This window comes from Apiospora marii, assembly GCF_038362585.1.
Source record: "Apiospora marii strain CBS 49790 chromosome Unknown utg000012l_segment0_segment0, whole genome shotgun sequence".
NCBI lineage: Eukaryota > Fungi > Ascomycota > Sordariomycetes > Amphisphaeriales > Apiosporaceae > Apiospora > Apiospora marii.
The window spans coordinates 855,891-883,558 of record NW_027117383.1 but is presented as its reverse complement, the minus strand read 5'-3'; the positions used below and the strand labels follow the sequence as shown (position 1 = coordinate 883,558).

The following is a 27,668-nucleotide window of genomic DNA, read 5'->3' as shown; positions in this document are numbered from 1 at the left end:
AGTACATCCACGCGATGAAGGGTGTTTCAATGCCGCCGATCGATGTATTCACTGCTAGATCGAAGAAACAGCAGCATGAGTCGATGTTATCATGCCCATTAGTCGCTTTTGCCGCTCTTTGAATGTGTTAGGTACCAGGCTGATGATGTAGTCCATCGATGGCGCAATTGCCCGACGATTTCGGTATTCCAGGATAGTAGAGGATGATTATTCTGGTTGATATGTATGCGGCTGGCTTTTCTTCGGTAATAGAAGCTCTGTGGCGCCGCGGCTAGTCCACGACCTATACTCATACATCGTATGTCTTCAAGGTGATGATGGGTTGCACGAATGCTCGTGGAGCGAAGCCCATGATTACATGAAACATGGGGTGATGGGCTTTCGGACTCTGTGATAGTTACATCGAGACGGGTAATGAGTTGACGTTATTTGCAGACCGACAATTGTGATATATGTGCCCCAGTGGAAGTATGGTCTAGGGGTATCACCAATGACTGTTAGGATGAGACGATGCTGTCGAGGCTTCCCAGAGAGATGGTGTGTAGAGAAAGGTTGTTCAGGGTGGTATTCGTTTGGGGAATGAATGGTGATATCCTGAAATGACAAGTGGAAGCCCTTTGTAGCCATGAGGTGAAGAAGATCCCGTGAATGTTGTGTGTGTATAGATGGTGAGAACAGCCACGCGTAGTAAGGCTGGTTGATGACTGTTGGTGGGGAAGAGAAGATGATGTTGTTGATTTGAGCAGAAGACCCAGTACGTGAGTCCGTACATGTGACGGAGATAAGATTGGATCGATGTAGAAGAAAAACTGTGACGGAAGATGGTGCTGGACGACATTTTGGTAGACGCGTGAATGGATGACCTGATTCGGCGTGGTGTGAGTCGGATCTGGAACGAGGTGAGGTTCCTGATCGACAAAGGGGTGACTTTCGACGAGCCAAGCTGGTGGTTGACATGACGCTGAGGTTTTAGATACTGTTGATGTCTGAGTTGAACCATGACTGGCGCCATTCTTGAGGTTTATATTCTTCGTGCTGCAGGGTGCTTCCTTGTGCTTCCTTGCTCAAGAACTTGAAGTGATTTGATAACTGATGTGATTGTTCAAAGAAGAGTTGACTTGAAGCGCTGAAGTGTTGGGAAGTTGATAACAACATTGCTATCGTTTATGCAAACTTGATTGGATGATTGCCAAGCTGCAAAGGAAGAACTCTGGCTTCGGCGGTGGTGGAACTTTGAGAGAAACCGCTTACTAGACCCGGAGAGGTACGTTGAACCATTCGTCGCTGTCGTCGCCTTCTTCTTCTTCTCCTTCGTCTTCTTTACCCTCCTCGTCCTCGGGCTCGGGCTCTGGTTCTGCTTCTGCTGCTTCTGCTGCTTCTGCTGTTGCTGCGGCGGCGGCGGTGGCGGGGGCGGGCGCGTGTCTTCTCATGGTGGCGGTGGCAGCATCCAGGCCTGCAGCGGCGGCACGGCTCGCCACGCCGAGATCACCAGCGGTGGCGGCGGCGGCGTTGAGATCGGCGATGGCGGAAGTCCCTTCGTCTATGAAGAAGGCGGTTCGCAGCCCCCACCGGAATTTGAGGATGGCCAGAGCCCTCTGACAGACCACACCCAGGACGTATTTGGCCACCTTAGCCGGCAGACCGAACTTCTCCAGCCAGACGAACCAGACTGGTACTCCCTCCGGTCCCTGGTAAGCGACTTTTGGTGTTTATTCGTTCCTAATCCAGTGTTTATTCCACGTTGTCCCATTATTTTATAAGGGAAAGAGTAACCGTTTACTCGACTAATCCCTATTATTCCTTTTCAAGATATCTTATTCGTTCCAAAAGAGTAAATGCTTACACCGTGAGTCGGCAGGTCCCCGGGGGCCAGCCGGGGCCAGGACAGCGAGGTCCTCTCTTCGGCTGTGGCAGTGGCGGTTGCGGCGGGGGGGGGCTGGTGCTGCTGGTGTTGCTGTTGCTGGCAGCGCCGGGCGGGTCGGTCGGTATGTGACGGCTATATGATGGATAGTTAGAGACTGCCGCTGAATAGAATCAGGGACGTTGAGCCTACGTCACCATGTTGTCGTTGTAGTAGCAGTAGTATATTTGTCCAAAGTTAGTACTCGGGCTCAATGCTTTTCCTTACATGTTCCAACTTTGGTTACAGGCTGTTGTGGGATTGACTCGGGGCTACGAGTGTTCGGTGGCCTTTTTACCAGTGCTGTAATTGCAGAGCGCCAAATGAATATCAGCCAGCATAATTACGGCCCCAACTGATAACAGGGAGATAGGCGGGTTTTGATCTTATGGCCAGTCAGATTGTAGCGATAAACAGGCAGCGATCTGGCTTTACAGCCTAAACAAGGCATCAACCGAGGCAAGGCTTCTACTTCACACCACATCTCAACATCATAATAAGTTTACTCGACAAGACTGATTTAAGTGTAGCCCCCAAAATAACTGGTTGTGCAAGGCCTCTGATACGACAATCATGGAGGTTATTAGCGTTGTGTCGTGTCTTCTGCCGCTCGGCATCTTCGCTATTGACTCGATCGCCCGTTCTGCATTACTCACCGAGGCAGAATCGAGAAAATATCTCCCTGAACCTTTCGTGGAAGTTCACAACCTACCGCTCGACGATAGTACTGAGAAAATTACTCCGACATGGTCTCTGCCTTCGACCCCTGAATCAAGTGGGCAGTTCGAGCAGTCAATGAGGAGCCGTGGGATTCGTGTACTCGTTGGACACGATATTGATAGAGTTAGAGATGAAGCGACCTGCAGCAGACTCCGGAGATGTTTCGGTCTGTCTGCGAGGACCACTGAGGATGGAGCCATGAATGCGACAGAATTGATGGAACCAACTGATACCCATGCTGCAGCACGGGGATATAGAGCGATCCGCGAGCAATGGTCGACTTCAGTTCCAACATCATCCTGGGAGTCAACTACATTCCTAGTCCCCGTGAACATCAATTTAAGAGCGTCTGAGCTTTCACGAGTCAGGGGGTCCAAGACATTTCAAAAGATATTGATTAAGATACTGAGACAAGTCTGGATACTGGAAGATACCGATAATGGAGGACTGAACCGTAAGATCTCATCGATCACTGACATTGAGGGCCATTCATCCATCTCTAACGAAAGCGAAATAGTTGTCGTCACATGTCGTTCATTTCAAAAGAGCGAAACCATCAGTCAAATGTTGAGCGAAGAGTCGGCCACAGCAGTCCGTGGTTCCATGAAAGATTATGCTCGAAAACTACAAGAGTTTCGCGGCAATTATCTTGACCTCTTGACTGATGATGCGGTATCAGTTTCCGAGAAGCGCAAAGTCCTTTTGGTATGGCATTCCCAGGTTCAGCTGCATGAGTGGACCAAGCTGGTCGATACGATTCGAAAACGCTACACCGAGGTTCGAACAACGCTTCTAGACTCACGCAGCTTCGCAATGAGGTCTCATCTCCTGAACGAGATCACCAACGACGCATATATCTATAAGGAACTTTCTTCCAACGCAAGGCAGCTTGTTACGACGGTGGAATCTCTACTACTCTCCTTGAATAGCACAATTCCCAGTATAGCAAGCGACTCGCTGCAGCAACGTGTACGAGCGATCAACGCAGAAACTCAAGGCTTGTGTTCCAATGTCACTTTCGAAGTGGACCAGTTGACACAAGACCTCGAACACCATCTCAAATTTCTCGAGCTGAGACGCGGGGTCCAGGAGTCCGGTAGCCTCTGGGTCTTGTCCATCTTGGCCAGCGTCTTCCTTCCATTGAGCCTAGCCTCCAGCATCCTCAGCATGCAGACACGTTTCATAGACCTTGGGGTGCTTCTCTATGACTTCTGCGGGGTTGTCGTCTTGCTCATCACACTGGTGGCTGTCTTGATCGCTCTAGTCAGGGTCTCAATATGGGTGCAAGAAAGGCTAGCCGATTACAGCCCTTCTTCGCATGTGGTGAAAGCAATATCGACAACCATGTTCACTCTAGCCGTATCCACTACCTGGGCGCTGGTGTTGTCTTCGTTCATCGTTGGCATGGTACATGATACTGTGCTAGGTGGACGGATACTCGGCTTCGGAATGGCTGGACTGGCCGGAACAATTCTCATTGCAGCTGCCATCACTTGCTTCACTTACAAGGACATCTTGAAATTGGCGGAAGTTTTGAATCCGATCTGGCTTCGCCGATCCGTTCTCCAACATTTGCAGTTTATCCCACGCTAAGCAGGGGCTCACAAAAAGGGGACATGCGGTGACGTATTTGAATACTATCTCAATTAGATGTAAATAAAGCTTTGTTCTAATCCTTTAAATGGTATAATTCAAGACCATAGGAACAACTCGTGAAATAAGCAGGAATAACAGGTGGGAAGATAAAAAAGAAAGTGAATGAGCATTAACGAGATATTGATATGTGCAAACGTTCATATGATTATTCGTAAGGGGTACAGTTGTCTTGCACGGTCAACTACTTTACTTTAATGCTTCAGCCGTTGGCAGAGTCAAGCCTGACTATTCCAGTGTGTCACGAATGCCACTTTTAAATGTTCCCGTTCTCCCACAATGACAAAATCATTGGTATCGACTTTCGCTTTGATCATTATCACCACATACGGATAGGCGCTGTCATATTTCATTACTGATTCGGCATATGAAACAGGGCTAGGCGGGTAAATACTTCGCTCCGGGATCACCGGATCCACATAAGCAGTCATCACAGTAGTCATCATCCGGCCGGGTTATAGGAACTTCCGCATTTTCGAACTTTGGTGAGGGAAGCGCCGGGCAGGGCAATCTGATTGATTTATCCATTTTTTTCCAGTTTGACCCTTGAAAGAGATGACCATTGCGATTTGCAATTGCATATGATCAAGTCCCAGTGTACTGATCTGAGCCAAATATCAGGAGACGAAAAACCAGGGAGGCGGTTTTCCGGAAAAATGGATATCAAGGAGACATGCGGTGACGTATTTCTGGGACAGGACCGACGGGACAGCGCAGAAGGTGGTCTGAGCACACCCGGCAGAGACGCGCTGCGACGTGATCCGCGCCCGCGCAATTACAGCAATTGATTGGCGGTGAAAGGACTTTCCGCCCAGAGAAGTGGCCCGATGCGAAAAGCGACTGGAAAAACACGAAAAGTCGTCAAAAAGAAAACAATGAGGTTCGTGTTGGGCTTTTCCCGCCATCCAGGCTTGCCCCTGGCGACCCAACCTGCCGGTTTAGCCTCGCATAATGAGTGGGCTGGAGCTCGGGGTCTGCCGAGGGCGATCCGAGCTAGGTTGGGCAGTCAAACATCTCACACTCCAGCACGCCGGCCTTGGCTGCGACCGGCAATCATGTGCAGATCTCCAGCTGACTAAGTGCTACGGTTAATGCTCGGTTGTGGCTGAGACACCGGCCACATCTTTAAGGACCGGTATTTATGGCCAGGAAAGCAGCTGCCCAAGCGGGGAGTAGCTTAAACCGACTTCCCAATATCAAAACAACAAAGTAAATACGCGCAACCCGAACCCGGACAAGCCCATCAACCTATCGCCGCATCCCTGTCGACCAACGACCAAGCCCTGTCGTCATAGATTTGATTGCATAACCCCCTCCCCCACCCCCACTCACATCCAATTGCCGCGCGCCCAGCCAGCATGCATTTCTCCAGGACCCCCGAGTCGAAGCAGCAGCACCCTGCAGACAACAAGGGGGCGGCGGCTAGCGGCTGGGATCGCACCAGCAGGGATTCTGCTTCCATTAAGGGGGAATCTTTCCGCCCCATCTCCAAGGCCGGCACCAACTACTTTGGCGACAGTCTCGGCGACCTGGGCGACATCGCGTCCGGCATCGCCTGGGATATCCCTCATCTCGACCTGGACGTCCGCAACATGCGCATGTCAGGCGTCAACCAAAGCGGCGGCCCCCCTAGCCGAGCCGCGCCCCCTCCGCCCGGTGGAAGCATGCTGTCGGCCGTGCAGTCGGTCGGGCGCGACTCCCAGGAGGACGAGACGGACCAGATGCGTCGCCGTCTCAAGGCCAAGGCGGGTGGGGACTACAAGGACCTCGTCCTCTGCCGCATGGTACCTCAAAATGGCCAGGACGAGCAGCAGACGCGCGTCACCCACGCCCAGCTTGAGGATATGTTGGGTGCTTCCCATCTCGAGGTGTGTATGGATGCAAGGACCGGGGCAGTCAAGTTCTGGATGGCGTTTCTGTCCGAGTCACAGTACATTTCGGTGAAGCTGATGCCCAGTGTGAGTACTTTGTTGACCCGAAGTCGTTCCAGACGACGTATCACGTGACCGCCACAAACAGAGTATGCTGACCGGTATCAGATCGCACAACATTCTCTTCTCACGACGACAAGCCCAAGCGATCTATGAGAAACTTTGGGTAATGATAGGGATAGGTAGTAAGTGACTCTCGGTGTTTATCCCTTCCTGTTCCAGTGTTTATTCCACGTTACCCGACTGTCTTATAAGAGATGGAATAACCGCTCATTCGAAAAGCCTTCGTTATTCCCTCTTGAGATATCCTGTCCACTCCAAGAAGCGTAGATACTAACGCCGAGAGTCGATAGGTCACAGGTCGGGAATTGGAACTTAAATTGCATGCAACTGGGAAGGAAAAGGCCGCCACGACATGGCCGCTACCAAATGGCTCTGGATTGTGGCCAGCAGGGTTGGAAACCAATGCACGATAATCAATATAAAGATTAAATCAATTGAATCGCAACCCAAAGTGGTGTGATGGTGACCCCTTCGTACGGGTGTATCTAGAAACCCAGTGTCACAAGCTTGGCCCCCAATCTTGCACTGTTGCCGCGCTGCACCACCAAAGCGGTTGTCGGAGCTCCCAGCATTTCATCGAAAATTTGGCAATCAATTGTATGGATATGTGCTGGCCCCAACACACTTCCGAAAATGAAAGTAAAGTGATATCATTTTTACTTTCTGGAGAATATCACTCCCATTGGTGGAAAGACCCCAAGCAAGCTGAACGGTGAGTGTTGGCCTCCTTCCCGAGCCTCTCACAAACCCCCGCCTCAAGACGTACCGTAAGGGAGCAATGAATTGGGTTTTCGTTGGCACCTGCTTCACAATTAAATGGCCAATCGACAAAACACAATACTGGGCTGCTCCTGTACCAATTTGTAAACACTACATAATTACGCAGGTACAAGGACATATTTTAAACCTGCAGAACACAATCGATTCATTCAGAATGAGAAAGAGGAAACAATGCAATTCATCCACCCGCGACCAGCTTCGTCCGTTTGGCATTGCAATTAGTACACATCAAGACCTCGTGCTTTCATTTGTTTTCCACCTCTCCGTTCGTTGCCTTCTTTTCTCGCATTCACACGAGACGGTCTGATTTGATCAATCACCAAGATGAATTTCTTTTTCGTTGATCTGGTAAACGTTGAGACAGGCTTAGTAAGTCTGATCCTGCGAACCTACACCTTTCTCTCTTCTCCTTCAGCCCTCTCGGTCAACCCATCACGTTGCACCACTCTTCGTACAGCCACTCCGCGACCACTGCTGCTGTCACTTGTGCTTCAATCATCGTTACTTTTACTACAATAGTGCCTAATCACCACTGCCACGATGCCGAGCATGTATGGCTACTAACCCATTGCTGATAGGTGTGTGGAGTCTTCCCTATGTACGAAGATGGCTCCAGGCCGTCCCAGCAGCAGGCATTCCTACCACATCCAATCTCATTGTGCACCCATCAATTTGCGATCATCGGTTATATACTGACTATTAATTATATAGATTCGCATTGATGCCCGAAACAGCACAGCAGAAGCATTACCAGCAACAATTTCAGCATCACCAGCAGCAGCAAAATGGCCACCACGTACGTTATACAGCCTATCCCCTGAGCGCGCTGCGAAGCGACCTGAGCTAACGAGATATGATATATAGTCTCCCGCCAGTTACAGATGGGGCTCTGCCCATCAAGACCTCGGCCTGGCCCGCGCCGCCGCCAACACCGGCGATGTCGACATCGCCAAGAAGGCCGCCACCCTCGCGGGCAGCAGCAGCAGCACCAACAACATTAACAGCAGCAGCGACAACAGAAGCAGCAGGAACAACAGCAGCAGCACCACCACCGACCCCCACCCCTGTTGCCCCCGTTATCACCGCCAGCAGCGTCGAGCCTGTGGGACCCTGCCGTCATCAAGGCGGCTGACGATACAGCTAACCCCAAGGCGCGCAAGGAGCGCGTCCGCTGCAGAGACTGTCTCGAGCACAGTCCAGCAAATGGCGTGCGTCAATCTCGCGGCCACCCCGCACGCCCAGATCTGTCGGGCCTCTGCGCGGGTGGCTCGCACCGCGGCGAACGACGACGGCGAGACAGCCAAGATAGCCAGCGGTCGATGCCTGGACCTCGATGCCTCTACGGTTACCACCACTATACCCAGAACGTAAGTATTTTTACTTATTAGCCCTGGATCTGTTCTTGATCGATTATATATAGTGGTACCACCAACAAAGCCCATGGGGTGGTCCCCTCAAAACCACCTTTGACCCCATCACTCCGCCCATGCCAACACCACCACCACCACCTCTGCGGCGGACGCCACCCCCGTCGCCACCCCCGTCGCCACCCTATCCGCCGGCCGCGAACCCGTCGTCATCACCTGGGGCCAGCTCAGCGCCAGCGACACTGGCGCCACCGGCATTCCCGTGGTGCTGTCGTAACTGGAAGTGTTCGGTCTAATCGACTGGGCGCTGGGCTGGCTCCGGCGGCTCGTCCTGTCCAACAGAGAGCGCGCGCCGGTACCGAGATGCAGCTGTAGGACCATACCGTCCTAAAGGACGCCGCCGTCGCCAACGCGGACCCGGGCCTACGCATTACCAGCGCTAAGGGCTTCGCCGACCAGGTAGAGGCCGCGGCCGCAGCCGCCCAGCTGGTAGCCGCCAGTAACCGCCTCGCCCGTGCCGCCGCCGGGATCGGCGATATCGAGATCGCCAAGAGGGCGGCCGCCCATACCCTCGACAACGCCGCAGGCGCCGCGGCCCTGCCCGGCAGCAACAGCAGCAGCGACAGCAACAGCAGCCACAGCAGCAGCAGCAGCAGCAGCGGTAGTGGCAGCGGCAACGGCGGTGGCAATAAGGAGCGCCTCAACCGCGGCTCGCGCCATTGGGCCGACGAGCTGGCGGCAGAAGCAGAAGCAGCAGGAGGATCCTAGGTGGCTTGACCACTTATGTTACCACCGCCGTCACCACCATCATCATGCCAACGTAGGGTTTATACCTTTGCCCCTAAATTAGCTGAGCTAATCGGATGTATAGTGAATTAATACTATTCGCCGCCGAGGCTTTACCCCTCTGCCGAACTACTACCGCCGCTACTACCCTTACTACCTTCGCTACTTACCCTTGCCCTACTACCATCACTATTACCACTACTACCGCCGCCAACGACCCCTGGTTACCGACGCCTGTGCTTCTTCCTCTCCCCCCTCCTATCTATATTACTTGAAACAACCTCAGCCGCGGGGAGAAAGGTGTCAACGGCATCCCAATCTGGGTTTCGTAGCTCCAGGTCTTCCGCATGGCATGGGTGCGCCGGCTGCTCTTGCCTTCCGAGCCAGGACGCGCGGTCGCACGTGTCCTAACATTATGGGACGACTCGGTGATCGAGGCCGCTGACCCTGGTGCCCGTCCCTCTGCCGCCGTTACCCTTGCTACTAATCACATCCTCGGTACCTAAGGCAGCCTCGGCCTTAGCCAAAAGGGCTCCAACGGCATCCCAGTCTATATGTCATAACTGGAGGTTTTAGGCCTCATCGGCTGGGCGCTCGGATGGCTGCGCCGCCTATTCCTAGCGAGCCAGAAAACCCGCACCTTCGCGAGCGCGCTGCTGCGGCTTGGGTACCAATGGCGTTTAGGGTCACCGGGGCCCTGCCTACAACCCTCAGTACCAGCGCCGCCTCCTCCAACGGCGCCACGACCAGCACAGCCAGCACAGCCAGCACCATCACACCCAGCCCTGTTACCCCCGTCGCCATCGCCAACAGCGTTAGGCCTGCGGGACCCGCCGTCATTAAAGCGGCTAAAGAAGCAGCCAACCAACCCTAAGGAATGCAAGGATCGCATCCGCAGGAGAGACTGTTGCGAGCACAGTCGAGCAGATGCCATGCGTCAATAAGCTACCTCCTGTACTATTACCTCCGGTCCCACCAACACCACTACCTAATCTGCGGCGGCCGCCACCCCCGTCGCCATCCCCATAGCCGTCGCCTAAGGCAAGCTGGCCCCTAGCGATAGCGGGTCCACAGGCTTACCGGTGCAAGTAACGTAGCTACAAGTATTCGATTTCATCGACTAAGTCATAGGCTAACTGTGCCGGCTCGTCATGTCCAGCAAATGGACGCGCGCCGCTGCCGATCCCTGCCCCGCCGTCAACACCTGCGATGTCTAGATCGCCAAAAGGGCCGCCGCCCAGGCTCTCGACATGGCCGCCGGCGCAGCAGCGGCAACACCGGCAGCAGCTGCAACAACGGTAACGGTAGCGGCGGCGCTAGTGGCAACGGCGGTAACAAAAAGCACCGCACCCGCGGCTCGCGCCAACAACGATGACGACGAAACGGCCGAGATGGTCAGCGGTCGATGCCTCGACCTCGCTGCCACTGCCACTCCCACCATTATGCCCAGGCCCTGTCTACAATCTTTGGTACCAGCACCAGCGCCCGCCACCGGCACCACCAGCTTGTTGCTAGCAACAAGGCCCACGGGGTGGTGCCCCCTAAAACCACGTTCGACAAGCCCCCCCCTCTTCTACCACCACCACCACCACCACCGACGCCCCGACGCCGGCACCGACGACGCTACCACCATCACCACCTCTGCGGCGGCCGCCACCCCACCCCTTCCGCCGGCCGCGAGCCCGTCGTCACCACCTGGGGCCAGCTCGGCGCCACCGCCATTGACGTAGTGGTGTCGTGGCTGCAGCTGTTCGGTCTGATCGACTGGGCGCTGGGCTGGCTCTGGAGGCTAGTCCTGTTCAGCAAGAGAGTCCGCGCCGCCGCCGCCTGGCAGCTGTGGGACCACGCGGTCCTCGAGGGCGCCGCTGCCGCCAACGCCGACCCGGGCCTGCGCATCGCCAGCGTAAGGAGCTTCGCCGACCAGGTAGAGGCCGCGGCCGCAGCCGCCCAGTTGGTGGCCGCCAGCAACCCCAGCGCCGAAGCCCGCGCCGCTATCGCGCTCGCCGCCGCCGGCCTCGCCCGTGCCGCCGCCGTCACCGGTGATGTCGCGATCGCTAAGAGGGCGGCCGCTTATACCCTCGACAACGCCGCAGGCGCAGGCACCTTCCTGGGCAGCAGCAGTAGGATCACCTGGAGCAACCTCGGGCTTGGCGTCAAGGGCGCCAGCGGCATCCCCGTGTGGGTGTCCTGGATGCAGGTCTTCGGCCTGATCAACTGGGCGTCGGGGTGGCTGCGCCGCGTCTTCCTGGCCTTCGAGCCGTCGCGCGCCCTGGCGCGCAAGCTGCTCCTGTGGGACCTCGCGGTCATAGAGGCCGCAGCCGCCGCCCACGACGAAGCTGCTGGGGCCGCCGCCAACCCCTCGGCCGGGCCCCTGGCCCAGATCTGCTGCGCCGCGGCCACCATGGCGCGGACCTGCGCCGACGCGAACGACGAGGAAGGTGCCAAGGACGCTGCCACCCGCGCCCTCGACCTCGCCGCCATCGCCCTTGCCCGTCCCTGCACCAAGGCCAGCGATGAGGAAGTCGTAAAGTCAACCGCCATCACCAACGCCGATGCTGCAGACGCCACCAACACCGCCAACGCCGCCAAGGAGATCGTCGCTGCTATTTTCCCACACCAAAGCCCGCGCCGCCGCAGAGGACGCCGCCGCCACCCTCGAATGATGGCTCGCCCGGTCCATCGTTGGCGTGGTGGTCGAGGGGGACGCCCGGGCACTTCCCCCGCCCCCCAGGATCGCCGCAACCTATCGACCCTCGACGTTAGCATTTGCTCTTTCTGGAGGGAAGAGGATGTCTCAAGAGGGAACAATGGGAGTTTCTTGAAAAAAAAAAAGATTCCTCTTTCCATCGTGAGACACTGGGATAACTTGGAATAAACACTAAACCAGGAAGGAATAAACATCAAAAGTCGCTTACCAGCCGCCTCGACCGCCACGACTCCATCCAATAGGAGGACACGGACCTTTGTGCCATCCGCGCCTAGCATGTCACCATCCAGTCAAAGGACATCAAGCTTGCCCGCCGCAACTCTTCGGAGTCTGGGGATTGTAACAGTGGGGGATGAACACTTTATGAGTAATATGGAATGGTTTTATGTGCAACCGTCTTGAAGGGCAAAGGGATAATCATGAAGTTTGTGTTCGCGTTGATTTTGCTCATGAGTGAGGGCAGTATCTTTATCCTGAATTGATACAGGCCGCCCGAGGCACCAACCAGACATATAGACTTCTTCTCCCTTGTGAGTGACTTGCTGTGATATTTGCCTTTCGTAAGATTTGTAGGGCTGCCCTTGTCCCTAACACCGAGCTAATCCAAGCCCTGTCACTCCAATTCCATAGAACGACATACATTCGCGGCTGCGGCAATGCAAGATTATTTCTCCGTGGATACTGTGCCGAGACACCTTGAAGATTAGATCCTTGCGTTGCCCGTAGAAGGTTGAGATGGCTAACCTAACAAATTAAGTTCTGCCACCCGCCTGATTTCGACTCTCTCCTAACGTCGGTTTCATCCCTCTCATTGCCTTTGCCATCGACTGGACCATGCACCTTTAAACCAGCGTTGGAGCCAGCATTTGAGCACAATACATCATGACGTCAATGTCGAAATCGCATGTTCATTAGGAAGAATTATTGTTGACTGCATATATCAGATGTCTATTCTGGCACAAAGATTCGCTTTAAGGCTAGTAGGCTGACTCGTTATTTAAGTTCACAACGGGAGAGAATATATAAGTGCCTATCTAATACCCTTTAGAGGGGTTTGGGTTAACGCTTATAGGGTATGTTTAAAGTTAAAATAACGGCAATGCATTCTAATAAGTATAATAAAAATTAAATCGGGAAAGTATATTTTATATTTATCCCTTTCCTATATTTATTTTATTTATTTTAAATTTTTATAAATAAAATATTTTAATATATTCATAAAAATATTATAATTATAAATAAACTATAGTAATAAAAATTATTTATATATTAAATAAATCTTTTTATATACCTTCCTCTTTTTATAAATTAATCGCTTAATTTATTTTAAATTTTAAACCGCGCTTTATTTTAATTATTAAATCTTTAAAATTTATATAATTATTATTTATTAATATACGTTTCTTAACTTAATTTATTAATTCTTTTATTATTTTGCTAGGTTTAATTATTAAAGAATAACGTTTAAATCCATTCGTTAATTCTTTAAATAATAGTTTAAAATCGTTAAATTAATTACGGTACCCGGATTTACTTAATAATCCTTAAGTTATTATTTTAAAATCGTTAAATTAAATATAATATTTAAATCTATTTAAAAGGATTTATATTATTAAATTAAATATATAATTTTTTTTATAATTTTTAACGTTTTCTATTAGTTTTTAAATCGTTAATTAAATTTAATTAATATAAATAAAATAAAATCTTAATTTCTTATATATTATTAATTTAATTTCTTAATAATTTAAAGTTTATAAATTTCGGATATTTATTGTTTTAAAATCTTTTAATAATTAATTTTACCTTTTTATAATATTATTACTTTTTATATTAATTTTATTCCCCCGTTATTATTAATATTATTATTAACCCCGTTAATTATATAATAATAAATATCCTTTATATCGAATTTATATATATAAATAAATCGTTAATTAAATAAATTCCGAATTTTTATAAAACGTTTATTATATATAAAAATAGCCTTTTTTAAATTATAATTTAAATAATCGATTATCTTCGTTTAAATAATAATTACGATATCCAGGATATATTTTAAAAATATAAAATATATTCCTTATTTACTTTTTTTAATAGATTTCGTTTAATATAATTTTTTATTTATAAAATTTTTTAAACGATTATTATATTCTTTTATATTAAAAAATAATTTTTTAAAACGGTAATAGAAATAACGATTTTAAAGTTTAATAAATATAAATAGAAAATAATAATTATTAATTTTTTATTTAATTATAAAATAATTATAAAATAATATATTATATATATTAACGATTATTATTATAATTTTTTATAAAATTATTATAAAAGTTTATTAATTAATAATAATATTTATATAAATTATTATTATTTAAAAACGATAAATATTTATAAACTTCATCAAAATATAAAAATTTTTAATTATTTTTTTTAATAAATAATATTAATAAAAAATAGATATTAAAATTAAAAAGAAATTTAAAAACCTTAAAATTATAAATAAATATATTAAATTTATAAAGTTAAAATTAATAAATATTTCTTTTAAAACGTTATTTATTATAAAGAAATTAATTAAATATAAAAAAGATTATTATAATAATTAATTATTTAAATAAAATAAATTGTATATAAATATATATAAAAATAAGGTTAAGGATATTATTATATATAATTTAATTTAATTTTTAATAATATAAATATAAATAAATTTATAATAATTATATAATATTAAGGTTTATATAATTAAATTATTTATATAATTTTAAGGTTTAAAGTTTATAATTAAATTTAAAATTATATATAATATTAAATTATTTTAAACCTTTTTTTAAAATATTTAAATTTTATAATTATTAAATAAGTTTAAATAAATTATATTTTTATATTTTAAAAGTTATTATAACTATTATATATATTAATATATATTTAATATATAAAAATATTAATTTTTAATCCTTTAATTTATTATTAATTAAATTTAATTAATAATAATTATATTTAATTAATTATAATTCCTTTTATATAATAACTTTTTTTTATATTAATTTAAAATATTATTAATTCTCTTTTATAAAAATTAATTATATTTTTAAAATATAAATTATTTATAATTTATAATAAATTTTTTTATTTTTAATAATATTATATAAAAATATAGATTTTAAGGATTATTATATTTCGATTTATATTATAAATATTTAATTTATAAATATTATTCTTAATATAATATTTTATTCTTTAAAAAAATCGATATAAAAAAATTTCCTTTTTTAAATATATATTAATTAAATTTAATATAAATAACGTATTAATAAATTTTAATTATATTAATAATTAAGGAATTATTAATTAATTTAAACGTTTATAATTAATTTTTACTTTCTTTTTTATAATATAAATATTTCTATTAATATTATAATTTTATATCAGTTTTTATTATAATTTAATAAATAATAAATTAAAAATTTATTAATCCTTTAATAAATTAATTAAAAATAATAAATTATATTTTTATACTTTTTATAATAATTCTTATTATTTAAATTATTAAAAATATTTTATTTTAATATAAATTATATTATTAAAAAAATAAAATATTATTTAATATTTTATATAAATAAATTTTAATAAATTAAAATATTAATTTTTTTTAATAATATTTATTTTTTAAATTTATATTATATTAATTATTATTTATTTAATACCTTTAATATTATTATTATAATAATTATAATAAATATTAAAAATTATATTTTATATATTAATATTATTAAATAAATAAAAAATTTATATTAAAAAAATATAAAAATAAAAATTATTTTATTAAAATAATTATTAAAATAATTAATTAATAATAATTAATAATATAATATAAATAATAAATTATTAATTTTATAAAATATAAAATTAAAAAAAGAAAATAATATTAATTTTTTAATTTAAAAATAAAAATAAATAAATAAAATTTAATAAATAATTATATAAAATTAATTTATTTTAAAATAAATATTAATAAACTTTTTAATTTTAATATATTATATTAAAAAATAAAAAATATAAATATTATTATTAAATATATTATTTATATTATATATTATATTAAATATAAAAATTATTATAAAATTTTATAAAAAAAAATTAATAAAAAAATATTTAATTTTATAAATTAAATAAAAATAAAAAATATAAAAAAAAAACATTTTTAATATAATTAATAAAAAAATAATAATAATTAATTATTAAATAAAATTAATATATATTAAAATAAAATATAATTAATAAAAATAATAATAAAATTAATAATTTTAAATTAATTATTATTATTAAAATTAAATATATAAATATAAAAAATAATTTAATTATATATTATTTATTTTAATTTATTTAATAAAATAAAAAATTAAAAAAAAAAATATTATAAATTAAAACTTTTTTAATATATTAAAAAATATTAATAATTATTAATATTATTAAAATAAATAAAAATATTTATTAATTATAAAAAAAAAAAATATTAAAAATAAATTTATAAAAATAAATAAAATATTAAAAAATATTAATAAAAATAATTAAATAATATAAAAAAGAATTATTTTAATAAAAAAAAAATTAAAAAAATTATAATTTTTTATTATTTATTATAATAAAATAAATTATAAAAACAAAATATTAAAAAAAGAAATAAAAAATAAAAAATATTAAATTTATATTTTAATATTTAATTTAAAATAAATTTAAAATATATTAAAAAATTAATAGTAATATATATTTAAATAAATAAATTAAATAAAATATAAAAAAATTAAAATATAATAAAATAAATAATATAAAAATATAATTTATTTTTATAAATATATAAATATAATATATTAAATAAAAATAATTTATAAAAAAAAAATATTTAATTAATATTATTTAATTAATAATAATTAAATTTTATTAAAAAAATAAAAAAATATAAAAAATAAAAAATAAAATAAAAAAATAAAATAAAAAAATAAAATAAATAAATAAAATAAAAAAATAATATAAATAAATTAAATAAAAAAATAAAATAATATAATAAATTAAATAAAATATAAAAAAATAAAAATTAAAAAAATAAAATTAAAAAAAATAAAAAAAAATTAAAAAAAAATTAAAAAATTTTTTAAAATAAAAAATATATTAAATAAATAATATAATATAAATTTTATTTTATAAAAAATATTAATTTATTATTTATATTTAAAAAATTTATATATAATTTTATTATATTAATTTTTATTAAATTTATTTTAAATTTTTATAATTTTTAAATTTTTTTTTTTTTTTATATTTTTAAATAATTTTAAAATTATTTTTTATAATTATATATTTTATATATAAAATATAAATTATATATATAAAAAATTATATATTATAAAATATAAATTTTAATATTTTAAAATTAAATTTATTAAAAATAATATAATAATTATAAAAATTAAATATTTTAAAAAATTAAAATTTAATTATTAATATAATAATATTAATTTTATTAAAATTATTAAAAATATTTTTTATAAATATATATAATTTAATATTATTTTTATTATTAATAATTATTATAATATATATAAATATATATTAAAATATAAATAATATTATAAATATATAATAATATAAAATAATAATAATAATAAAAATATATATATATAATTAAAATTTATAATAAAATAAAATTTAATATTTATTATTTATTATTATAAAAAATTTAAATAAATTTATATTATTATTTATTTATTTTATATTATTTATATTAATTATATATTATATATTAATAAATAATTTATTATAAATATAATAAATATTAAAAATAATTAAAATTAAAAAATATAAAAATAAATTATTTATTAAAATATAATATATTATTATAATTATATATAATATAATAAATATTAATATTAATAATAATAATATATTAAATATATTTATAAAATATATTTTTTATTATTTATATATTATAATATTTTATAATTATTATATTATTTTTAATAAATTTAATTTAATAATATTAATATATTTTAATATTATTAAAATTATTAATAATATAATATTTTAAAAATTAAAATAAAAAATAATTTTATATTTATAATTTTTTTATTTAATAAAAAAAAATTAAACAAATTAAAAAAATTATAATTTTTTTTTTATAATTATAATAATAAATATTATATTTTTATAAAATTAAAAATAATTATATAAATATAAAAAAAATATATATTAATTTAAATAATATTTTAAAATTTAATATTATAAATTAAATTAAATAAATAATATTAAATTATTATTAATTTTTTATTATATAATTAATTAATTTATATATTTATTTAATTTAATTTATTATATTAAATATAATAATTTTTATATAATTTTTTTTAAAATAAATAATAATTTAATTTTTTTTATAAAATTATAATTTTATTAATTTATAAATAATTTATATAAATAATAAAAATTAAATAAAGGTTTTATTAAATAATAATAAATATTTTATTTTATAAAAAATATTAATTTATTATTTTTATAAATATATATAATATAATATTTTTAAAATTTATATAATTATATTTATATTTATTTAAAAACTTTTTTTAATATATATTATATATAATTAATATAAATAATATAAAATAAATAAATAATAATATAAATTAATAATAATTTTATATTAAAATAAATAAATATTTTAAATAATAAAATTAAAAAAATTAAATTTTTAATAATAATAAATAATAAATATTAAATCTTTTTTTTATTATAATTTTTAATTATAATTATTTATTATTTTTTATAATATAAAATTTAAAATAAATTTAAAATTTATAATAATATTATATTTAGTTATTAAAAAAAGAATTATTTATTTATATTATATAAATTTAAAATTTATTAAAGATTATTTATATTAAATAATAAAATTTTTAAAATTAATATATATAAATATCGATTTTATATAAGTTTTTAAAAAAAATTTTTAAAAATAAATATAAACTTTTATAATAAATATTTTTTAAAATTTATAATTTTTTTTTTTTTTATTATATATATATATATATATATTATTATTTTTAATTTTTTATATATTATTAAATATATATATAATTATTAAAGTTTAATATTTATTTATATATATTATAATAAATATTATTATTAATAATAATATTATATTATATATATTTATAAAAAGCGTTTTTAATAATTTTAAAAAAGTTATTTTATTAATTATATATTATAATATTTTAAAATCGAAATATTTTATTAAATTTATTAACTTATTAAAATTAAAATACTTCGATATTATTAAAGCTATTAATAATATAATATTTTAAAAACCGAAATAAAGAATAATTTTATATTTATATTTTTTCTTTATTGTTTAATAAAAAATAAAAATAAAAAAAGAAATTAAAAAAATAATAATCGATTTCTTTATATTTTTAATAATAAATATTATATCTTTATAAAATTAAAGAAAGATTGTATAAATATAAAGGAGGAAACTACGTTAATTCTTAATTACTATTTAAAAATTCGTTATAATAAAATAACGAAATAAATAATATTAAAATATTAATAAACGGGAAATAAAAGAATCGAAATTAATAAATAATTATTTAATAAATATATTATTATTAATTTATTATTAATCGATTATTATATAATTAATTAATTTATATATTTATTTAATTTAATTTATTATATAAAAAGTAATAAATTTTATATAATTTTTCTTTTTAATATAAATAATAAATTAATATCTTTTATAAAATAATATATTTATATTTAATAATATAAAAAATTTAATTAAAAAATAATATTTTATATATATATATAAAATAAAAGAATTATAAATTTTAAAAAATATTTATTATAATAATAATATTAATATATATTATTTTTAAATAATTTATAATATAATATAAATAAAATATAATTTTATTTTTAATTTAAAATAAATTTAAAACTTTTAAAAATATTATATTAAATTATAATTTTTTTTTATATTTAATAATAATATTTTAATATTTTTCTTTTTTTTTATTTTTCGGTTTTACCCAAATATTAATAAACCCTATTTTACGGCGAAGCCGCTATATAATTCGATTAATTAAGTCGATATAATAAGTAAATTCTATAAAATAAGTATAGATTTAAAAAGGTAAATACTTTATTAATCGATTAAAAATTATATTAGAAAAATTATATTAAATTTATTATAAGTATATAAATAATAATATTAAATAGAATTTTAATAATTATAACAGGCCTTTAATTAATTAATTAAATTATTAAATTTTAATTTAAATATTATATATTAAGTCCTGGATTTAAACCCGATATTATATAAATAAATTAATTTTTTATAAATTAATTATATAAATATTAAAATATTTTATCGATATATATTAACCGCTATTATAAACTGTAACGGTCCGCCGGTTCTTACCGGTCTGACGTAATACGATAGGAGACTTAACTTTTTATTATAATAAAAGTTAAAAAACGGTACCTTTAAAGGGATTTAAAACCTCGATCTAATATATATTATTATATTTAATTATTTATTTATTAAACTATATAAATTAAAGGCAATATTTTAATATTAAATTATATAAATATCAATTTTATTTTAATTTATATAAATTATAATATTAAATTTATTTAATTTTTATTATATATATATATATATATATATTATTTTTATAAATTAATTATATTTTATTTATATTTTAAAATTTATTTAATAAATTTATAAATTAATTTTTATAATTAAAATAAAAATATTAATTTTATAATTTTTAATTAATATTTAATTATAAAATTAAATATTTATTAAATATAAATAAATTAAAATATTAATAAATTAATATATATATATATATAATTAATTTAAATTATAAAATAAATTAATAATATTTTTATTTATAAATAATTAAATATTATATAATTATATAAATATAATAAAATTAAAAAATTAATTTTATTTATTATAAATATATATATTATTAATATAAATTATTAATTTTTATATATTTTATATTTAAATAAACTAAATAAAATAATTTTTAAATTTATATATAATATTATAAATATTAATTTAATAAATAATAAATATAATATATTTTTAAATTTTATATAAATAGTTTTTAATATTATATATTTAAATATAATTATTAATAAAAAGAAATCAATATTAAAATTAAATAATATATTTTATTATAATAATTAATATATATAATAATATATTATTTTAAATATTATAAATAATATATTTTTTAATAAAAAAGAATTTAAAATCTTTAAATATAAATATTAATTTTAAATTAAAAAATATAATTTAATTTAAATAATAATTAAATATTAATTAATTATTTATTAAAAATTTAAATATTAAATATAATATTTTTATTATTATTTTTAATATATTTTAATATTTAATTAATTAATTAATTTATTAATATTATATATATAAACTTTTTTTTAATTTATTTTATATATAATTAATATTAATAAATAATTTAATTAAAATTTAAATTTATAATATTTATATATTAAAATAAATATAAATAATATTTTTTATTATAAATTTAAATAATTATAATTATTTTATATTATATAATATAAAATTTAATTTAATATATTATAATAAAAAAATTTTAAATTAATAATTTTATAATAATTTATATATAATTTTATAAATTTAAATATATTTTATTTAATATAATATTAATTAAAATATATTTATAAATTTTAATTTAATATATATTATATATAATTAATATAAATAATAAAAAATAAATTTATTTTATAAAATAAATTAATTTATTTAAATTTTAATTTAATATATATTATATATAATTAATATAAATAATAAAGAATAAATAAATAATAATATAAATTAATAATAATTTTATATTAAAATAAATAAATATTTTAAATAATAAAATTAAAAAAATTAAATTTTTAATAATAATAAATAATAAATATTAAATCCTTTTTTTATTATAATTTTTAATTATAATTATTTATTATTTTATATAATATAAAATTTAAAATAAATTTAAAATTTATAATAATATTATATTTAATTATTAAAAAAAGAATTATTTATTTATATTATATAAATTTAAAATTTATTAAAAATTATTTATATTAAATAATAAAGTTTTTAAAATTAATATATATAAATATCGATTTTATATAAGTTTTTAAAAAAAGTTTTTAAAAATAAATATAAATTTTTATAATATATATTTTTTAAAATTTATAATTTATTTTTTTTTTTTATTATATATATATATATATATATATATTATTATTATTTTTTATTTTAATTTCTTTTTATATTATTATATATTTATAATATTATTTATATTTTAATATTTATTTATATATATTATAATAATTATTAATAATAATAATAATATTATATTATATATATTTATAAAAAATATTTTTAATAATATTAATAAAATCGACGCCGTTATATTAATAATTAAATTTTAATTTTTTAAAAAGCTTTATTTTTATAATTATTATATCGTTTTTAATAAATTCGATTTTAAAATATTTAAAATTATATTTAATAATATAGTTTTTAAATTATTATAATATATAATTTTTCATATATATAATTTATATATTATATATAAAATATATAATAATAAAAATCGTTATTAAAATTATTAAATAATAAAAAATTTATTTATATATATATAAAATAGGAATAAAATTTTAAAAATTATAAAGCTTTTAAATAAATTTAATAAAAGTTAATATAATAGAATCGCGTATTAATTTAATTAATTAAAAAAAAAAGGATTATTATTAATAAATAAGAAATAAATCGAAATTAATAAATAATTTTTAAATAAATATATTATTATTAATTTATTATTAATTAATTATTATATAATTAATTAATTTATATATTTATTTAATTTAATTTATTATATAAAAAATAATAAATTTTATATAAATTTTCTTTTTAATATAAATAATAAATTAACGTTTTTTATAAAATAATATACAAATTAAGTAATTATATAATAATTAATAAATAATAAATTAATAATAATATATTTATTTAAAAATTATTTATTAATTTTAATTTATTTATTTTTTATTTATTAATAATAATTTTATTTTAATTAATTAAATTAATTTAAATTAATTAAATTAATTTTAATTTTATTATATTAATTTTTATTAAATTTATTAAATTTTATAATTTTTAAAATCTTATTTTTATTTTATATATATATAAATATATTTTTAAATATTTTAAAATTAAATTTATTAAAAATAATATAATAATTATAAAAATAAAATTTTTTAAAAAATTAAAATTTAATTATTAATATAATAATATTAATTTTATTAAAATTAATTTAAATATTTTTTTTAAATATATATAATATAATATTATTATAATTATTAATAATTATTATAATATATATAAATAAATATTAAAATATAAATAATATTATAAATATATAATAATATAAAAAAAATTAAAATAAAAAATAATAATATATATATATATATATATATATATATATATAATAAAAATAAAAATTATAAATTTTAAAAAATAAATATTATAAAAATTTATATTTATTTTTAAAAACTTTTTTTAAAAATTTATATAAAATCGATATTTATATATATTAATTTTAAAAACTTTATTATTTAATATAAATAATTTTTAATAAATTTTAAATTTATATAATATAAATAAATAATTATTTTTTTAATAATTAAATATAATATTATTATAAATTTTAAAATTATTCTAAATTTTATATTATAAAAAATAATAAATAATTATAATTAAAAGTTATAATAAAAAAAGAATTTAATATTTATTATTTATTATTATTAAAAATTTAATTTTTTTTTAATTTTATTATTTAAACTATTTATTTATTTTAATATAAAATTATTATTATTTATATTATTATTTATTTATTTTTTATTATTTATATTAATTATATATAATATATATTAAAAAAAAATTTAAATAAATAATAAATTATAATTTTTTATAAAATAAAATATAAATATATTAATATATTATATTTATTTTTTAATAATTTATTTTAATATTAAAAAATTATAATATAATAAAATTAATAAAAAATAATATATTTATTAATATATATTATATAATAATTTTTAATTTTAATAATAAAAAATTATTATAATTAATTTATTAAAATTAATTTTATTATATTAATAATTAAATTTTAATTATTAATTTAAAATATAATAAAATTAATATTAAATTAATTTTTTTAATTTAAATTTTTAAAATTTATAATTATAATATTTAATTATATATATATATAATTTATATTTTTTTAAAAATATTTATAAAAAAATAAATATAATATAATAAATTAAATTTTATTAATAAAATAATTAAATCTTATAAATTAAAAATTATATTTAAAATAAAAATAAAAATAAAAATATTAAATTAAAAAAGAATTAAAAATTATTTTTAATATTTATTTAATATAAAAAATATTTTAAAATTAAATTTTATAATATTATTTTTTATTTTTTAATAAATAAATTTAATATATAATATAATTTATATTTTATATTATATATAATAATAATAATAATATAAAATATTTTAAATAAATATTATAATATAATAATTAAATTATATAAACTTTTAATTATTTTATAAAAATATATATATTTTATTATATAAAAAAATTAATTAAAATAATTTTTTATATTTTTTTAAATTAAAATTTAATATATAAATTTATTATTAAATATAATAAAATAAATATTTTATTTTTTAATTTTTATTAAATTAATTTTTTTATTTATTATATAATATTATTTATTTTCTTTTTTTTTTAAATTTTTTTTTTTTTTTAATTTCTTTTTTATTTTATTTTTTAATTCTTTTTTTAATTTTTTTTTTATTTATTTAATTTCTTTTTTTATTTTTTTTTTATTTTTATTTTTAATTTTTATTTTATTTTATTTTATTTTTTTTATTTTTTTTATTTTATTATTTATTTTATTATTTATTTTATTATTTATTTTATTATTTATTTTATTATTTATTTTATTATTTATTTTATTATTTATTTTATTATTTATTTTATTTTTTATTTTATTTTTTATTTTATTTTTATTTAATTTTTTTTAAATTTTTTTTAATTAATATTAATTAAAATAAATTAATATTAATTTTAATTTATTTAAATATTTTTTTTATATTTTTTTTTATAATATATTTTAAAAATATATTTATATAATTCTTTTATTATTTTTTATTTATTAATTTATATTATTTTTTTTATTATAAATTATATAATTATTTTTTTTATATAATATTAAATTTTAATATATAATTTATTAATAATAATTTTTTTAATTATTTTACGAAAAACGTTAATTTATTATTTATATTAAAAAAAAAATTTATATAAAATTTATTACTTTTTATATAATAAATTAAATTAAATAAATATATAAATTAATTAATTATATAATAATTAATTAATAATAAATCGATAATAATATATTTATTTAAAAATTATTTATTAATTTTAATTTATTTATTTCTTATTTATTAATAACGGCTTTTTTCTTTTAATTAATTAAATTAATTTACGATTTTATTATATCGATTTTCGTCGAATTTATTAAGTTTCGCGGTTTTTAAAGTTTTATTCCCGTTTTGTATATATATAAATATATTTTTTATTATTTAATAATTTCGATAATAATTTTCGTTATTATATATTTTATATATAATATATAAGTTATATATATAAAAAGTTACGTATTATAATAGTTTAAAAAATATATTATTAAATACGGTTTTAAATATTTTAAAATCGAATTTATTAAAGGTAATATAATAATTATAAAAATAAGGTTTTTTAAAAAGTTAAAGTTTAATTATTAATATAACAGCGTCGGTTTTATTAGAATTATTAAAAACGCTTTTTATAAATATATATAATATAACGTTATTATTATTATTAATAATTATTATAATATATATAAATAAATATTAAAATATAAATAATATTATAAATATATAATAATATAAAAAAAATTAAAATAAAAAATAATAATATATATATATTTATATACGATAAAAAAAAGAAATAAATTATAAATTTTAAAAAGTATATATTATAAAAATTTATATTTATTTTCGAAAACTTTTTTTAAATATTTATATAAAACCGGTATTTATATACGTTAATTTTAAAAACTTTATTATTCGATATAAATAATTTCCGATAAATTTTAAATTTATATAATATAAACGAGTAATTTTTTTTTTTAATAATTAAATATAATATTATCGCGAACTTTAAGTTTATTTTAAATTTTATACTATAAAAAATAATAAATAATTATAATTAAAAGTTATAATAAAAAAAAGCTTAATATTTATTATTTATTATCGTTAAAAGTTTAATTTTTTTAACTTTATTATTTAAAATATTTATTTATTTTAATATAAAATTATTATTAATTTATATTATTATTTATTTATTCTTTATTATTTATATTAATTATATATAATATATATTAAAAAAAAATTCAAATAAATAATTTTTTTAATTTTTAAAATAATTTATTTAATTATATTATTATTATTTTTTATAATATTATAAAATTAATTTTATATTTATTTTAAAATTAAATAATAATATTTAATTAAGTATTATTTAATTTTTTTAATAAATAAACTTTTTTTTTTATTATTTTAATATTTTTATAATTTGTTTTAATATATAAATATATTTTATAATATAATTTTTTTAAATTATATATTTTTTTTTTTTTTTTAAATATTATTTATATAATTATTTATAAATTTTTATTATTTTATTAAATAAATATTATTTAATATATATATTATTTAATTCTTTAATTTATTTTAAATAATATATTTTATTAAAATTAATAATAATTTTATAATTTATTAATATTTTATTAAAATATTATTAAAATATATCAAATTTTTTAAAAATAATATAAATTCTTTTTTACTTTTATATTTTATATATATTTTATATGTTATAAAAGTTTTAAAATTTTTTTTATATTTAAAATATATATATTTAAAAAAAATTAATTTAATTAAAGATTTTATTAAAAATTTAATTATTATTATAAATAAATTTAATAAATTAATTTTATTTATAAATTAATTTAATTATTTTTTACTTTTTATATATATTTAATATTAATTATATTTAATTAATATTATTTTATTTTTTAAAAAATATAATTATTTATTTTTTAATTAATTTTATTATATTTTAATTTATTAATTTTTTTTATTTATAAAATATAATTAAATATTATATAATTTAAAAAAAAAATTTAAAATAAATAAAAAGAATTAAATATAATATATTATTATATTTAATTAAATTTAATAATATTATATAAATTTTTATTTTATTTTTATTTTTTATTTTTATTAATAATATTAAAAATTTAAATATTTCTTTTTTTTTATTATAATTAAAGTTATTAAAATAATTTATTATTTTTAATAAATAAAAATATATATTAATCGTTAATAAAATTTTATTTTCTTTATTTAAATATATAATTATAAATATAAATCCGAATTCTTTTTTAATTTTAATATATTATTAAAAAATTAACTTTTATATAATATTAAAAGTATTAATATATATTTATAATATATATTATAAATATATATT

At 27.7% G+C, this 27,668-nt stretch overlaps 7 protein-coding genes across 7 annotated transcripts; 3 read left to right on the top strand and 4 right to left on the bottom strand.

Annotated features, from left to right (window-relative positions):
- Positions 1-1,250: 1,250 nt before the first annotated feature.
- Positions 1,251-2,061, bottom strand: PG985_015085 (uncharacterized protein; the record flags this gene model as incomplete). The annotated part of the gene is made up of 2 exons (XM_066834851.1): positions 1,251-1,628; positions 2,059-2,061. The coding sequence occupies 2 exons, from the start codon at positions 2,059-2,061 to the stop codon at positions 1,251-1,253; spliced, it is 381 nt and encodes a 126-aa protein (XP_066677461.1).
- A 412-nt stretch (positions 2,062-2,473) lies between these two features.
- Positions 2,474-4,213, top strand: PG985_015084 (uncharacterized protein; the record flags this gene model as incomplete). Its single annotated transcript, XM_066834850.1, has 1 exon — positions 2,474-4,213. One exon carries the CDS (start codon positions 2,474-2,476, stop codon positions 4,211-4,213), a length of 1,740 nt encoding a protein of 579 aa, XP_066677460.1.
- A 1,388-nt stretch (positions 4,214-5,601) lies between these two features.
- PG985_015083 (uncharacterized protein) lies at positions 5,602-6,135 on the bottom strand (the record flags this gene model as incomplete). The annotated part of the gene is made up of 2 exons (XM_066834849.1): positions 5,602-5,850; positions 5,992-6,135. The coding sequence occupies 2 exons, from the start codon at positions 6,133-6,135 to the stop codon at positions 5,602-5,604; spliced, it is 393 nt and encodes a 130-aa protein (XP_066677459.1).
- A 1,755-nt stretch (positions 6,136-7,890) lies between these two features.
- On the bottom strand, positions 7,891-9,134 carry PG985_015082 (uncharacterized protein; the record flags this gene model as incomplete). Its single annotated transcript, XM_066834848.1, has 3 exons — positions 7,891-8,111; positions 8,193-8,401; positions 8,842-9,134. 3 exons carry the CDS (start codon positions 9,132-9,134, stop codon positions 7,891-7,893), a joined length of 723 nt encoding a protein of 240 aa, XP_066677458.1.
- Positions 9,135-9,798: 664 nt separating this feature from the next.
- PG985_015081 (uncharacterized protein) lies at positions 9,799-10,074 on the top strand (the record flags this gene model as incomplete). Its single annotated transcript, XM_066834847.1, has 1 exon — positions 9,799-10,074. The coding sequence occupies one exon, from the start codon at positions 9,799-9,801 to the stop codon at positions 10,072-10,074; it is 276 nt and encodes a 91-aa protein (XP_066677457.1).
- Positions 10,075-10,362: 288 nt separating this feature from the next.
- On the top strand, positions 10,363-10,575 carry PG985_015080 (uncharacterized protein; the record flags this gene model as incomplete). Its single annotated transcript, XM_066834846.1, has 1 exon — positions 10,363-10,575. One exon carries the CDS (start codon positions 10,363-10,365, stop codon positions 10,573-10,575), a length of 213 nt encoding a protein of 70 aa, XP_066677456.1.
- Positions 10,576-10,989: 414 nt separating this feature from the next.
- On the bottom strand, positions 10,990-11,880 carry PG985_015079 (uncharacterized protein; the record flags this gene model as incomplete). The annotated part of the gene is made up of 2 exons (XM_066834845.1): positions 10,990-11,696; positions 11,745-11,880. The coding sequence occupies 2 exons, from the start codon at positions 11,878-11,880 to the stop codon at positions 10,990-10,992; spliced, it is 843 nt and encodes a 280-aa protein (XP_066677455.1).
- Positions 11,881-27,668: the final 15,788 nt, after the last annotated feature.